Source organism: Pristiophorus japonicus, chromosome 2, assembly GCF_044704955.1.
Source record: "Pristiophorus japonicus isolate sPriJap1 chromosome 2, sPriJap1.hap1, whole genome shotgun sequence".
NCBI lineage: Eukaryota > Metazoa > Chordata > Chondrichthyes > Pristiophoridae > Pristiophorus > Pristiophorus japonicus.
Window position 1 is genome coordinate 169,529,332 of NC_091978.1, and position 17,226 is coordinate 169,546,557.

The 17,226-nt window shown below is 44.2% G+C and overlaps 1 protein-coding gene across 6 annotated transcripts in view; it reads left to right on the forward strand.

The window, feature by feature from the left end:
* The window catches only part of atp8a1 (ATPase phospholipid transporting 8A1), a 509,869-nt gene that overhangs the window by 300,287 nt on the left and 192,356 nt on the right, over positions 1-17,226 (forward strand). For all 6 annotated transcript variants that reach the window (XM_070870244.1, XM_070870234.1, XM_070870228.1 and 3 more), the window contains one exon: positions 9,453-9,517. In XM_070870244.1, the coding sequence (XP_070726345.1) occupies positions 9,453-9,517 (65 nt within the window). The remainder of the gene's footprint in view (positions 1-9,452; positions 9,518-17,226) is intronic.

Sequence of the window (17,226 nt, forward strand, 5' to 3'; positions counted from 1 at the left end):
CTTCAATGACTGATGTACCATGACACCCAGGTCTCGTTGCACCTCCCCTTTTCCTAATCTGTCACCATTCAGATAATATTCTGTCTTCCTGTTTTTGCCACCAATGTGGACAACCTCACATTTATCCACATTATACTTCATCTGCCACTTGTTTGCCCACTCACCTAACCTGTCCAAGTCACCCTGCAGCCTCATAGCATCCTCCTCACAGCTCACACCGGCACCCAGCTTAGTGCCATCTGCAAACTTGGCGATATTGCATTCAATTCCTTCATCTAAATCATTAATGTATATTGTAAATAGCTGGGGTCCCAGCACTGAACCCTGTGGCACCCCACTGGTCACTACCTGCCATTCTGAAAAGGACCCGTTTATTCCGACTCTCTGTTTTCTGTCTGCCAACCAGTTCTCTCTCCATGTCAATACATTACCTCCAATACCATGTGCTTTAATTTTGCACACTAATCTCTTGTGTGGGACCTTGTCAAAAGCCTTTTGAAAGTCCAAATACACCACATCCACTGGTTCTCCCTTGTCCACTCTACTAGTTAAACCCTCAAAAAAATTCTAGGAGATTTGTCAAGCATGATTTCCATTTCATAAATCCATGCTGACTAGGACCGATCCTGTCACTGCTTTCCAAATACGCTGCTATTTCATCTTTAATAATTGATTCCAACATTTTCCCCACCACTGATATCGGGCTAACCGGTCTATAATTTCCTGGTTTCTCTCCCTTTTTTAAAAAGTGGTGTTACATTAGCTACCCTCCAGTCGATAGGAACTGATCCAGTGTCAATAGAATGTTGGAAAATGATCAATGCATCCACTATTTTTAGGGCCACTTCCTTAAGTACTCTGGGATGCAGCCTATCGGGTCCTGGGGATTTATCAGCCTTCAATCCCATCAATTTCCCTAACACAATTTTCTGACTAATCATGCTTGACAAATCTTCTGGAATTTTTTGAGGATGTTTCCAGTAGAGTGGACAAGGGAAAACCAGTTGATGTGGTGTATTTGGACTTTCAGAAGGCTTTCGACAAGGTCCCACACAAGAGATTAATGTGCAAAGTTAAAGCACATGGGATTGGGGGTAGTGTGCTGACGTGGATTGAGAACTGGTTGGCAGACAGGAAGCAAAGAGTAGGAGTAAACGGGTACTTTTCAGAATGGCAGGCAGTGACTAGTGGGGTACCGCAAGGTTCTGTGCTGGGGCCCCAGCTGTTTACATTGTACATTAATGATTTAGACGAGGGGATTAAATGTAGTATCTCCAAATTTGCAGACGACACTAAGTTGGGTGGCAGTGTGAGCTGCGAGGATGATGCTATGAGGCTGCAGAGTGACTTGGATTGGTTCGGTGAGTGGGCAAATGCATGGCAGATGAAGTATAACGTGGATAAATGTGAGGTTATCAACTTTGGTGGTAAAAACAGACAGACAGACTATTATCTGAACAGTGACCGATTAGGAAAAGGGGAGGTGCAACGTGACCTGGGTGTCATGGTGCATCAGTCATTGAAGGTTGGCATGCAGGTACAGCAGGCGGTTAAGAAAGCAAATGGCATGTTGGCCTTCATAGCGAGGGGATTTGAGTACAGGGGCAGGGAGGTGTTTACTACAGTTGTACAAGGCCTTGGTGAGTCCACACCTGGAGTATTGTGTACAGTTTTGGTCTCCTAACTTGAGGAAGGACATTCTTGCTATTGAGGGAGTGCAGCGAAGATTCACCAGACTGATTCCCAGGATGGCGGGACTGACCTATCAAGAAAGACTGGATCAACTGGGCTTGGATTCACTGGAGTTCAGAAGAATGAGAGGGGACCTCATGGAAACGTTTAAAATTCTGACGGGTTTAGACAGGTTAGATGCAAGAAGAATGTTCCCAATGTTGGGGAAGTCCAGAACCAGGGGTCACAGTCTGAGGATAAGGGGTAAGCCATTTAGGACCGAGATGAGGAAAAACTTCTTCACCCAGAGAGTGGTGAACCACAGAAAGTTGTTGAGGCCAATTCACTAAATATATTCAAAAAGGAGTTAGATGTAGTCCTTACTACTATGGGGATCAAGGGGTATGGCGAGAAAGCAGGAATGGGGTACTGAAGTTGCATGTTCAGCCATGAACTCATTGAATGGCGGTGCAGGCTAGAAGGGCCGAATGGCCTACTCCACCTATTTTCTATGCTTCCATAAGGATTTCCTTCAGTTCCTCCTTTTCGCTGGACCCTCGAACCCCTCGCATTTCCGGAAGGTTATTTATGTCTTCCTTAGTGAAGACAGATCCAAAGTATTTGTTCAATTGGTCTGCCATTTCTTTGTTCCCCATTATAAATTCTCCTTCTTCTGACTGCAAAGGATCTACTTACCGGTAACTTCTTACCGGGTCTCAGCACACTGCTCGAACCACTACATATCTTACTACGAAAAGGGGGCCAATGGGTTTGGGGCAAAAGCCAAGAAAATGCCTTTGTAAAAGCGAGAAAATTGTTATGCTCAAACAAATTGCTTGTGTTGTATGATCCATTTAAGCATTTGGCACTAGCATGTGATGCGTCATCTTATGGAGTCAGGTGTGTATTGCAACAAGCTAATGATTTCTGGAAACTACAAGCAGTTGCTTATGCATCCAGGAGTCTGTCTAAGGCTGAGCCGACAGCATGATTGAAAAAGAAGCGTTATCGTGTATCTATGGGGTAAAGAAAATGCATCAATACCTGTTTGGGCTAAAATTCGAATTGGAAACTGATCATAAGCCACTTATATCCCTGTTTTCCGAGAGTAAAGGGATAACTACCAACGCATCGGCCCGCATCCAGAGATGGGCGCTCACGTTGTCCGCATACAACTACGCCATCCGCCACAGGCCAGGCAAAGAAAACTGCGCCGATTATCTCGGTAGGCTGCCATTGCCCACCACAGATCTAGCCATGGCTATGGAAGCATTTGAGAGTGAGAAATCACCCGTCACTGCCCGGCAGATCCAAGCCAGGATCCCTTATCTCTAGTCAAAAGCTGTGTGCTTCATGGGAGCTGGTCTAGTGTCCCAGTGGAAATGCAGGAAGAGATAAAGCCGTTCTAGCCGTGCAAAGATGAAATGTCTATACAGGCAGACTGCCTTCTGTGGAGCAATCGAGTAGTGGTCCCCAAGACGGGCAGAGATACCTTCTTCAATGACCTCCATAGTACCCACCCAGGCATTGTAATGATGAAAGCGATAGCCAGATCCCACGTGTGGCGGCCCGGTATTGATGCGGTCTTAGAGTCCTGCATTCACAGATGTAATACATGCTCGCGGTGAAGCAATGTACCCAGGGAGGCGCCGCTAAGTTTATCGTCTTGGCTCTCCAAACCGTGGTCTAGGGTACACGTCGATCATGCAGGCCCGTTCTTGGATAAAATGTTCCTTGTGGTTGTCGACGCGTACTCCAAGTGGATTGAATGTGAGATAATGTCGGCTAGCATGTCCGCTGCCACTAAAAGCCTGCGGGCCATGTTTGCCACTCACGGCTTACCCGATGTCCTGGTGAGCGACAACGGGCCATGTTTTACCAGTGCTGAGTTCAAAGAATTCATGACCCGTAACGGGATCAAACATGTCACATCTGCCCCGTTTAAACCAGCGTCCAGTGGTCAGGCAGAGAGAGCAGTGCAAACCATCAAGCAAGGCTTGAAGAGGGTAACTGAAGGCTCACTGCAGATTCACCTATCCTGAGTCCTGCTTAGCTACCGCACGAGACCACACTCACTCACTGGGATCCCACCTGCTGAACTGCTCATGAAAAGAGCACTTAAGACAAGGCTCCCGTTAGTTCCCCCTGATCTACATAAACAGGTAGAGAGCAGGCGGTGTCAACAAAGTGCATACCATGATAGCGCAAATGTGCCACACGAGATTGAAATCAATGATCCTGTATTTGTATTAAATTATGGACAAGTTCCCAAGTGGCTTCCCGGCACTGTCGTGGCCAAAGAGGGGAGCAGGGTGTTTCGGGTCAAACTTTCAAATGGACTCATTCACCAGAAACACTTGGACCAAATCAAACTCAGATTCACGGACTATCCTGAGCAGCCCACCTTGGAACCTACCTTTTTTGATCCCCCAACATACACACCACGGTTGACCACGAAGCAGAACCCATCATCCACAGCAGCCCTGCAGGGCCCAACACCAGACAGCCCAGCAAGGCCAGCTGCAGAGCAGCACAGCGAGGGCCCAACAAATGATTCAACAACACCAGCTCCCACACCAAGACGATCAACCAGGGCAAGAAGGGCCCCAGATCGACTCACATTGTAAATGGTTATCCTATTGACTTTGGCGGGAGGCGGGGTGGGGGGTGAGAGAGTGTTGTTATATATGTGGACTTGTATTTACTCTGTACAGCCACCAGAGGGCTCTTTCCCTTTTAGTCCCAAGGGATCCCATGATCCCTTGGGAGCACAGGTATTTAAGGAGGCTTCACAGGTTGGAGAGACACTGGAGACCTGCAATACAAGACTAAGGTCACACTTTACTTTGAGCTCAGTGTTCAGTCTGAATCTTTCTCCATACACAGCATTTTCCTTTTTACATACCTATAGAAGCATCTACATCTGTTTTTATGTCTCTCGCTAATTTATTCTAGTTCTATTTGCCCTTTATCAATTTCTTGGTCCTCCTTTGCTGAATTCTAAAATCCTTCCAATCCTTAGGCTTACTGCTCTTTTTTGGCTACATTAGAAGCCTCTTCCTTTGATCTAATACTATCTAACTTTTTTTGTTAGCCACGGTTGGACCACTTTTCCTGTGGGGTTTTTGTGCCTTAAAGGAATGTACCTTTGTTGTAAACGATGTATTAATTCTTTAAATGCTAGCCATTGCTTGTCTCTGTCGTACCTTTTAATTTAGTTTCCCAATCTACCTTAGCCAACTCGCTCCTCATACAATGTAGTTTGCTTTGTTTAGATTTATGACCCTAGTTTTGGATTCAACGAAATCATTTTCAAACTCTGTGAAATTCAAACATATTATGGTCACTCTTCCCTAAAGGCCCCTTTGCTACAAGATTATTAATTAACCCTTTCTAATTGCACAATACTAGATCTAAAATTGCCTGTTCTAGTTGGTTGCTCAACATACTGATCTAGAAAACCATCTTGTATACATTCCATGAATTCGTCCTTGTTACTATTACTGCATATTTGGTTTGCCCAGTCTATATGTAGATTAAAGCCCCGCATGATTACTTTGTTACCCTTGTTACAGGCATCTTTTAATTTCCTGATTTATAATGTGCCCAACATTACCAGTACTGTTTGGGGGGCCTATAAACAATTCCCACCAATGTTTTCTGCCCCTTGCTTTCTTAGCTCCACCCAAACTGATTCTACTTCTTGATTTTTCCGAGCCAAGATCCTTTCTCTACTGTACTGTATTTATCCCATCCTTTAATATCTGGGCTACCCCTCCTCCTTTTCCATGTTGCCTATCTCTTCTAAAAGTTAAGTATCCTGGAATATTTAGTTCGCAACCTTGGTCACTTTGCAACCACGTCTCTGTAATGATTATTAGATCAAACCTATTAATTTCTATCTGTGCTATTAATTCATCTATTTTCTTGCGAATGCTTTGCGCATTCAGATATAGTGCCTTTAGGTTTGACTTTTTTCTATTTTTCCCTGATGTCACCTTAGTCAGTGATGCCCTATTACCTTTGTTACTCTGTCGCTTCCTGACCCACTCTGCTTATTTTTACCCAAAACTCTGCTCTGGTGCCTTGACACCTCTCTCAAATTTACTCTTACCTGAATCCTCCGTTAGTTTAAAACCCTGTCTTCTGCCCTAATTATTCGATTCACCTGGAGACTGATTCCAGCCTGGTTCAAGCGGAGCCCGTCCCAACAGAACATCTTCCTCTTTCCCCAGTACTGGTGCCAGTGCCCCATGAAGCAAAACCCTAGCTTCCCACACCAGTCTTTGAGCCACGCATTTAACCTTCTCATCTGCTTGTCACTACCAATTGGGGCGTGGCTCAGGCAACAATCCAGAGATTATTGGCTTTTGAGGTTCTGCTTTTTAATTTGGATCCCAACTCAAACTCTTTCAGCAGAACCTCATTCCTAGTTCTAACTATGTCATTGGTTCCTACGTTGACCACGACAACTGGACCCTCCCCTTCCCACTCCAAGTTAGTCTCCAGCCGTGAGGATCAAAGTGGATGATCTTACACTTTCCCATCTGCCGTAGCTTTGCCTACTCACTTAATCTCCCTTTACAACTTTCTGCTCCCATCTACACTATTTACAGTGCCACCTAACTTGGTGTTGTCAGCAAACTTGGATAAATGGCTCTCTATTCCTTCATCTAAGTCATTTATAAAAAGTGCAAAACTCAGGCCCCGCGGGGACACCACTCATCAAATTCTGCCAATTGGAGTACATACCCACTACCCCTACTCTCTCTCTCTCTCTCTCTCTCTCTCTCTCTCTCTCTCTCTCTCTCTCTCTCTCTCTCTCTCTCAACTCCAAATCAATTGCCACCCACTTCAATACATTGCCTCCAATTCCATGTGCTCTGACTTTTCATAGCCATAGAATGGCTACAGCACAGAAGGAGGCCATTCAGCCTGTTGATCCCGTGTGGCTCTCTGCAATAGCACTTCAGCTAGTCCCACTCCCCCACCTTTTCCCTTTAGCCCTGCAAAAATTTTTCATTCAGGTACTTACCAGACCGATTCCTGGGGTGGCAGAACTGACATATGAGGGGATCTCATAGAAGCATACAAAATTCTGACGGGACTGGACAGGTTAGATGCAGGAAGAATGTTCCCGATGTTGGGGAAGTCCAGAACCAGGGGACACAGTGTAAGGATAAGGGGTAAGCCATATAGGACCAAGATACGGATAAACTTTTTCACCGAGAATTGTGAACCTGTGGAATTCGCTGCCACAGAAAGTTGTTGAGTCCAGTTCGTTGGACATATTCAAAAGGGAGTTAAATGTGGCCCTTACGGCAGAGAAACCCAAGACAAAAAGCAAAAAGGGCCACATTACAGCAAAATTCTAAAGGGGCAAAGGGTGTTAAAAAGACAAGCCTGAAGGCTCTGTGCCTCAATGCGAGGAGTATTCGGAATAAGGTGGACGAATTAACTGAGCAGATAGCAGTTAACGGATATGATGTAATTGGCATCACGGAGACATGGCTCCAGGGTGATCAAGGCTGGGAACTCAACATCCAGGGATATTCAACATTTAGGAAGGATAGACAGAGGAAAAGGAGGTGGAGTGGCGTTGCTGGTTAAAGAGACAATTAACGTAATAGTAAGGAAGGACATTAGCTTGGATGATGCAGAATCCGTATGGGTGGAGCTACGGAATACCAAAGGGCAAAAAATGCTAGTGGGAGTTGTGTACAGACCACCAAACAGTAGTAGTGAGGCTGGGGACAGCATCAAACAAGAAATTAGGGATGTGTGCAATAAAGGTACAGCAATTATCATGGGCGACTTTAATCTACATATTGATTGGGCTAACAAAATTGGTTGCAATGCGGTGGAGGAGGATTTCCTGGAGTGTATTAGGGATGGTTTTCTAGACCAATATGTCAAGGAACCAACGACAGGGCTGGCCATCCCAGACTGGGTGATGTGTAATGAGAAAGGACTAATTAACAATCTTGTGCGAGGCCCCTTGTGGAAGAGTGACCATATGATCATCTTCGACATCAAAGTGAATTAATTAATAAAACCATCATCATCATCATCATCATAGGCAGTCCCTTGGAATCGAGGAAGACTTGCTTCCACTTTTAGAATGAGTCCTTAGGTGGCTGAACAGTCCAGTACGAGAGCCACAGTGGGACAGACAGTCATTGAGGGTAAGGGAGGGTGGGACAGGTTTGCCGCGCGTTCCTTCCGCTACCTGTGCTTGTTTTCTGCATGCACTTGGCGATGAGACTCGAGGCGCTCATCGCACTCCTGGATGCAATTCCTCCACTCTGAGGTCTTTGGCCAGGGACTCCCAGGTGTCAGTGGGGATGGCGCACTTTATCAGGCAGGCTTTGAAGGTGCACTTGTAACGATTCCTCAGTCCACCCTTGGCTGGTTTGCCATGAAGGAGTTCCGAGTAGAGCGCTTGCTTTGGGAATCTCGTGTCTGGCATGCGACCAATTTGGCCTGCCCAGTAGAGCTGATCAAGTGTGGGTCAGTGCTTCAATGCTGGGGATGTTGGCCTGGTCAAGGACGCTAATGTTGGTGCGTCTGTCCTCCCAGAGGATTTGTAGGATCTTGCGGAGGCATCGTTGATGGTATTTCTCCAGCGACTTGAGGTGTCTGCTGTACATGGTCCATGCCTCTGAGCCATACAGGAGGGCGGGTATCACTACAGCCCTGTAGACCATGAGCTTGGTGGTAGATTTGAGGATCTGGTCTTCGAATACTCTCTTCCTCAGGCGGCCGAATGCTGCACTGTCGAACTGGAGGCGGTGTTGAATCTCCATCAATGTTTGCTTTTGTTGATAAGAGGCTCCCGAGGTATTTTTGCTTTTTTTTACTTAAAGCTCATTAGAATTTAGATAATTGTTCTTCTCGAAATACGTTTTTATTTGTTTATTTGTGATGGTGACAATAATGCCATCAAATTAACATTACATGATTAGATCCATATGTTCTGGATCTAATCTAAAAGTCAGATAAAATTGCATTGAAATTGTTTCTAAACAGCTTTCCACATCCTTCTTCCCATGAACCAGCACTTTAAAAATTTTTTTAATATCCTGTCTTGTAAATTTACTGTGATTTTCAGATGTTATGTTGCAGATGCTAATATTTTGAAATCTGTAAATGCTATGCAGTACTCAATGATTAGCATATAGAAAGTGAAAAAGATGATAAAAGAAACTAAACTTGCGTTTTCTAGAAATCGACTTTCATGCTGCACAAAGCTTTTCATGTCGCTCCTTGATTTTCTGGATTGTTTATTGATTTGTTTCCAAAACCACTTTTATCAATTGTCTTTCCCACATGAAGAACCGGGGGTGGGGAGGGTTATGTGCATTGAGAGCTGCCTGTGGAGGAACAGTGAATGACAGGCCGCAACTTCAGGATTTCTACATTAGGCTGCGCATGCGTTAAATCCTGACGTTCTAGTCAGTTTGAAAGACGAAATTATGGCGAATGTTTAAATTCATGAGAACACATTTATGTAAAGTACTTTCATAAATACCTCTTTCAAATCTGCAAGTTAAAAGTACAAATCTGATCATTGTACAGGTTTTATTACATTACTGTACAATTCACTATTTGCACTGAGTTTTAGATGCGCAGCAGAAAGTAAATGCCTTAATTACAAGATACATCCCCAGGTTCACCAGTCATAAAACTATATTGTAATAGAAGTTATAGAACAGACTTAGGCAGTTTGTATTTCTAATGAAGTGCTAACTAACCAATGTTTCTTGTTTTGTTCTAAATAGGACACGCATGTAAACTTGTGACCAAAAACATGGGTCTTGTGGTACTAAATGCGCATACTCTCGATGTAAGTATTTGCCGTCTCTAAGGTAGAGTTCAGTAAATTGAAAATTAAATGAATTGTTCATATTCAATCCTGATTAATTGGTATAATTAAATCATGAAAGTAAATCTCAATCTAAATTTAAAAAAAAAACCCATTGGAGTATAAATTTGTCTCGGGTGGTCGAGCAAAAGGGACGATTTCCAAATCGGCAGTTTGTGCTGTGCTCTGCTCGATTTTCTTTTCCAATTAAGTTACTGTGAGGTTTCAGATCAGTGACACGATGATTCAAGTTTCTGATCAATGTGATTTCTCTGAGCAGAGCCACAGGAGAAAACTCAAAGTATGCAATATCATACAAGATCTGAAGCAGTCTTAAAGATTGGATACTTTTGTATAAATGTAGTTAAGTAAAGTTGGGAGATTTTTCTGTGATATTCATATTTTTCTGTGTGACTGTTTTAGTTTCGCTACCAGTTGGCTGTTAATCACCTAGAAGGCCAATTGAATTTTGTCTTTTAAATAAATTAGCTTTTAATGAATAAGAGGATCCTTTTTTGTGCTGATGTCTGTGCATTTGTGAAAACATGCGCAGAATTCTAGCATTTGTACTTCTTAAAATGAAAGACTTTTCTTACTAATTGTTCTCCCCTCAGCCAAATGCATTGACTCTTAGCTGGAGTACTGAAGTGCTAGTCGCCTTCTGGTACCTCCCCAATTAGTAGTAATTTATACATGATAGTGACTGTTTGCAAGCAATTCAGTCATGGTCCATCATAGCAGAGCCTAATACTCTACTTGTCTAACGTTCATACCTGCGCACTTCAATCGGGGTCACTGGATCACACAAGAAACTTGACTGAGTTTCGCTTCTGTAATCCTGAGGCCACTTGTCGACACTTGCATGCTGAGATCAGTTAATTCAGCATGGACCAGATTTTAACCTGAGAATTTCCTATTCTATGGCTTGGCTCCTTGCTGGATAAATCCACTTAGCTGCTGGCAAAGCCTCAAACTGCAGACAAAGATTAGCGATCTTAATGTCATGGGAGCAGTGCTGTGGTTTAATGCCGCCTTTCCACTACATGGCTGTCTCAGTGTAAAAGTTTTCATAATTGAAAAGCGGCTTTCGACTTCTAGCTGCCATGTGAGATTCTGTTTGCTAAAATGTTGAAAGTTACACTGCTTACACTTCTTCCCATGCTAGCTGGATTAGATGGCCTGTTGTTCTACTTAATAAGGCTTCTGCCATTCCTTGATACCAACATTATACTCGAGTTTTAGTGCTGCATTTATATGATCGTGTTCATGAGTATGGCACTAAAGTTCAAGTATAAAGTTCCTGGTATAGCGCTGCTCTTCAGTGTGCGAATGGGGATAAGAGTTCCACAATTGCATCATCTCAGTGTACAAGGGCTGTGTCAGCTTGATTCTAAATCGGGGAACCAAGACTGCACTCAAAGTAATGTGCCATAATATGCATAAATCCCTTGTTTGATTTGTTGCCTATATGACTTTTCTCAACTCTGATGGTTTTCGTTTTTATGCTGGTCTCTGATTTTGACCATCTGGGTCATTCCAAATGAGGGAGAATAACCATCGAACTGCATTGGTGCACATATGTATAGACATGTAGGCATATTTCAGAGGAGCATGTACACTAAGTATGATGGGATCATGTCAGACGAACTTGATTTGAACAATTGATAGTAAGTCGATACAACAGGTGGTGGAGGAATCACACCAGTTCTGTACCCTTGTCTCCAAAAACTTACCAATGAGACAGTTTCTCCCTGTAATTTGGCAGATTTCTGCTCAAGTATGTAGCAGTGTTTTTGAATTCTCACTGGTGGATGTTTTGATGACTCTGAAGGTGATTTTAACCCTACTCGCAAAGCAGAAACCTGGCGGTTGAGACAGGAAGCAAAGAGTAGGAATAAACGGGTCCTTTTCAGAATGGCAGGCAGACTAATGGGGTACCGCAAGGTTCAGTGCTGGGACCCCAGCTATTTACAATATACATTAATGATTTAGACGAAGGAATTGAATGTAATATCTCCAAGTTTGCAGATGACACTAAGCTGGGTGGCAGTGTGAGCTGTGAGGAGGATGCTGAGAGGCTGCAGGATGACTTGGACAGGTTAGGTGAGTGGGCAAATGCATGGCAGATGCAGTATAATGTAGATAAATGTGAGGTTATCCACTTTGGTGGCAAAATCACGAAGGCAGAATATTTGAATGGTGACAGATTAGAAAAAGGGGAGGTGCAACGAAACCTGGATGTCATGGTACATCAGTCATTGAAAGTTGACATGCAGGAATAGCAGGCGGTGAAGAAGGCAAATGGTATGTTGGCCTTCATAGCTAGGGAATTTGAGTATAGGAGCAGGGAGCTCTTACTGCAGTTGTACAAGGCCTTGGTGAGGGCCTCACCTGGAATATTGTGTTTGGTTTTGGTCTCTTAATCTGAGGAAGGACGTTCTTGCTGTTGAGGGAGTGCAGCGAAGGTTCACCAGACTGATTCCCGGGATGGCAGGACTGACATGAGGAGAGACTGGATCGACTGGGCCTTTATTCACTGGAGTTTAGAAGGATGAGAGGGGATCTCATAGAAACATATAAAATTCTGATGGGACTGGACAGGTTAGATGCAGGAAGAATGTTCCCGATGTTGGGGAAGTCCAGAACCAGGGGACATGGTCTAAGGTTAAGGGGTAAGCCATTTAGGACTGAGATGAGGAGAAACTTCTTCACTGAGTTGTTAACCTGTGGAATTCCCTACCGCAGAGAGTTGTTGATGCCAGTTCGTTGGATATATTCAAGAGGGAGTTAGATGTGGCCCTTATGGCTAAAGGGATCAAGGGGAATGGAGAGAAAGCAGGAAAGGGGTACTGAGGTGCAGGCTCGAAGGGCTGAATGGCCTACTCCTCCACCTGTTTTCTATGTTAAAATTGATCTGGCTCATATTTGTCCGAAAGCCGTCATGCACGCAACACCTGCAATTTTAACCTGCTCTCCTAAGCAGGCAGCAAAGATATGGGCCTGGAGCCAACAGGGTCATTCTTTACATATGCATGTTGTGGCCCGATGACATAATTGAGACCCCAATGTAATTTTAACTCCGGCCTGAGTGGGAATCAACCTGGAGTTAAAATTGGGTCCACAGTTGCTTGTATATTATGCACTGATGTACCTGAGAAAATGGCTGTGAGAGTTTCTATCTGAGGCTGAATTAGTGCTTGTCCTGGATATGAATGCCCTGGTGTATAATTTTTTTTATAATCATTTAAAAATATATTTTTATTCCCATTTTAACAAATTACAGCACTTTATAATAGTGCAATATAACTGCAGTATACTTAATTACAATATTAAGATGCCAGCAATCGCATGCAAACCCACACACTCTCCCCGTGAGCTCTCTCATCCTCCCCCTCTCTCTTGCACTCTCTCGCGCGCTCTCTCTCTCTCTCTCTCTCTCTCTCTCTCTCTCTCTCTCTCTCTCTCTCTCTCTCTCTCTCTCTCTCTCTCTCCCATATAGCCAGTAATGAATTATCCCATAGAGTATTAGGAATTTAATTGGACATGAGCTAATGTAGAGAAGTCCCTTTAGGATCCCGAGATTCTTCAAACCATTTGCTTGGTACAACGACAGAACTGATGACGCATATTGAATCCTGCGGGAGGTTTACATTCCATTGTATTTTAAGTCAAATTTGGCCAATGAAAAGGATTGATGTGCACAGTCTTTGGCCCCAAGTTTCCACACGCGGCAAAATAGGCGCCCCCTCCGAGCTGGGCACCCATTTTTCGCGCCGAAAACGGCGCCTGAAAAGAAACGCGGTATTCTCGAGCGCCTTGCAGCTCGATGTCTGTTTGGCGCAGCGCACGGGGTGGAGCCTACCACTCGCGCCGATTTTGTAAGTAGGAGGGGGTGGGTACAATTTAAATGAGTTTTTTTTGTTCCGGCAACCCTGCGTGTGTGCGTTGGAGCGTTCGCGCACGCGCAGTCTGAAGTAAACATTGGCACTCGGCCATTTTAAAAAGTGCTGCAGAAACAGTGAAAATTTGTTTATTGAACCCTGCAAAGGCTTGCATTTTAATTTTCTTGATATTTCTGTGTGTGAGGGTGAGGGAGTGCATTCTGTAATTAAAGATAGACTGTGATAAACAGGACACATGCACTTGTTTGAGACTATTCAAATTTTTTGTAGCTGTTCAATTTTTAACATTTTTTAATAAAACCACATTGCCCTTCCATGATCAGCACTGAGGCTTCTTGCAGCTTTCTCCCTTCCCCTGCCGTCGGTCGGTCCCGACGGCAAACGGCTGCCTGAAGCACTCAGGCTTCTTGCAGCTTTCTCCCTCCCCCTGCCGTCGGTAGATCCCGACGGCAAACCGCTGCCTGAAAGGCCTGCCTGAAACACTTTCACACAGGTAGGAACATGGTTTATTTAATCTTTTCTTTGCTTATAAATTTTTATTCAGGTTGGATTTATTTGTATAATATTTGTATAAGTATAACTAAGGATTTATTGTGGAATTTAATGACTTCCCTTTTCCCCCCCCCCCCCACCTCGTTCCCGACGCCTAATTTGTAACCTGCGCCTGATTTTTTTTAATGTGTAGACAAGGTTTTTTTCAAGCCTACAAAAATCTTCACTTGCTCCATTCTAAGTTAGTTTGGAGTAAGTTTTCAATGTGGAAACTTTCAAATCAGGCGTCAGTGGCCGGACACGCCCCCTTTTGGAAAAAAAAATTCTGTTCAAAAGTGAAACTGTTCTACCTGACCAGAACTGCAGAAAACTTAAATGTGGAGAATTGCGATTTCTAAGATACTCCGTTCTCCACCAGTTGCTCCTAAAAATCAGGAGCAAATCATGTGGAAACTTGGGGCCATTATCCCTAGAAAATTTATCTAGTCACTGGACTATCCCATTTTACTACATCTGTGTTAACTTTCACATGGTTCTCTTCAGAGTTGGAATGCATTTTCTTTAATAAAATCGCCGTGTCCTATATCCCAAGTAGTGTTCTCTTATTGATGAGACCCCTTCCCTCCTTGAGAGATTTTCTTCCCCATCCCTTCTGGTCTCTCCGAACCACAGTTTTTCTGTGGCTGTAAGGGCAAGAAGCTACGCTGCCCCAGACTTCTGCCAATACCACTCTGAAACTGAAGTGTTTTGCAGGAATCTCCTGATGGAAGAATTTCATGCTCAGAATTCTGAAAACTCCCTTGAGTATCCTTTTTCTTCAGTGTAAACATATCCCGTATAGTCGGTCGTGGTAGCTAAATAGTTTAATCCCTGGTCTCGCTTTAGTTGCCGTTCTGTGCAGTCTAAACCGAATGTCCCTGTTGCTGTCGGGTGACCAGAGTTGTACACAGTACTCCAAATCAGATTGAACCAGTGTTCTGTATACATATTTACTATTGCTCATTGGAAATTGTATGCCATACTTGTTATATATGGCCCAGAAATTTCAGTTGGAGGCTTCCTGTGGGCGGATGCCTCTGACCTGAAAGATTTCTGCGAATCTACTTGGAAATCCGGGAGGTTCGGAGACTTGTGGTCCTGGGCCTCAACGCGGAGGCCTGCAGGAGCTTGGGCGCTTCGTCCCAAGGCTCACATGGGCCGGCCCAACCAATCCAAGTATTCCCATTCATATTTGTGGTGTATGGAATCACCATATGAATGCGAATCATCATCATAGGCATTCCCTCGGAATCGAGGAGGACTTGCTTCCACTCCCAAAGTGAGTTCTTTGATGGCTGAACAGTCCGATATGAGAGCCACAGACCCTGTTACAGGTGGGACAGACATTCGTCGAGGGAAGGGGTCGGTAGGGCTGGTTTGCCGCGCGCTCCTTCTGCCTGTGCTTGGCCTCTTCGTGCTCTTTGCGTTGAGACTCGAAGACCTCGGGGTCTCCCAGGTGTCAGTGGTGATGTCGCACTTCACCAGCGAGGCTTTGAGGGTGTCCTTATAACGTTTCCACTGTCCGCCTTTGGCTCGTTTACCATGAAGGAGCTCTGCATAAAGCATTTGCTTCGGGAATCTCGTATTTGGCATGCGTACTGTGTGTGGTCAGTGCTTCAATACTGGGGATGTTAGCCTGGTCGTGGACACTGATGTTGGTGCGCTTGTCCTCCCAGGGGATTTGCAGGATCTTGCGGAGACCTCGTTGGTGATATATCTCCAGCGACTTGAGGTGCCTTCTATACATCGTCCATGCTTCAGATCCATACAGGAGGGCGGGTATTACTACAGCCTTGTAGACCATGCGAATACCCCCAAAGAGAAACACTGAAAATATATATTTTTTTAAATCACATATTTAAAATTAATCAAAATGGAATTTAATTAATTATTTAAAACAAAATAAATTTACATATTTTAAAGGGTCTAAAAATAAACTTGCCTTATTTAACAGGATTTTAAATGTTTAAATTATTGGGGAAAAAAAGTCCTTTTCTATCCTTTAAAGATCTTGTGCTGATAAAAGCAGGCCTCTTACACCTGCTTTTCTCAGTCATAAGAATTTCAAGGGTATTCACTGGGCAGGAGTTGGGCAAATAGCCCGCCCTTTACTTCCGGATGCGTGCAATCTATCACGAGTATTTTTGACAGATCAAGTTCCAGGTTTAGTTGCTTGCGCTTCGCATGCCTAAACCCGGAACTTGCAGAGCCCCTACGTGCCCATGCACACCTTGTACCCGCCCGTAGGGGCTGCAAATTCAGGGCCCATATTTGTCACCCTTACTTCTGTAACACACTCTGCTAATGATTTCAACAAGTTAGGCACCAGTGCCTGTATTCTACCACTATTCATTTCAAGTTATCTTCTACCGCAGACGGTAAGCCCATATGAATTACAAAGAAAAAGTCAGGATAAAATACTCTTCACTTGCCTGGTTGGGTGCAGCTGCAACAATGCTCAAGAAGCTCGACACCATCCAAGCCAAAGCAGTGTGCTTGATCGGCACCCCATCCACCAGCTTAAATATCCACTCCCTCCATCACTGGTATACCGGGGCAGTAGTGTGTACTATCTATAGGATGCACTGTAGCAACTCACCAAGGCTTCTTCGGCAGCACTACCCACACCCACGACCACTAGTACCTCGAAGGACAAGGGTAGTAAGTGCATGGAAACACCACGACCTCCAAGTTCCCCTTAAAGTAACAGTATCCTGACTTGGACATACATCTGTTGTTTCTTCGTCACTCGGTCAAAATCCTGGTACTCCCTACCTAACAGCACTGTGGAATACCTTTATCACATGCACTGCAACAATTCAAGAAGAGGGCCCACCGCCATCTTCTCGAGGGCAACCAGGGATCGGCAATAAATGCCAGCCTTGCTAGAGAAGCCCACATCCTGGCAATTTTTTTTTTTAAACTGAAAAGGAAAATCACCTTGCATAATCCCTCGCATTCAGTTACAGAATGCCATTCGATTTGACAACAGGCATGTCCAATCTCAACTGGAACATTTTTCAAGTCAGAGGGAGGCCTTAGAAGGAGGAGGAAAACATTTTGTGAAAAGGGGATGGGTGGGAAGTTCTGATTTAATAGATTTTTGGTCATTTACTAATGAGGAGGTCTAGTGTCTTTCACTGAGGCCTGATGTGAATTACTCCAATGAGTTTCAATAATTGAGGCGGATTAAGTCTTGGGCTGCTTGCTTTGTCAACAAACCAAGATCAGTTGTTAACTGATTTGCTTGATATTGTA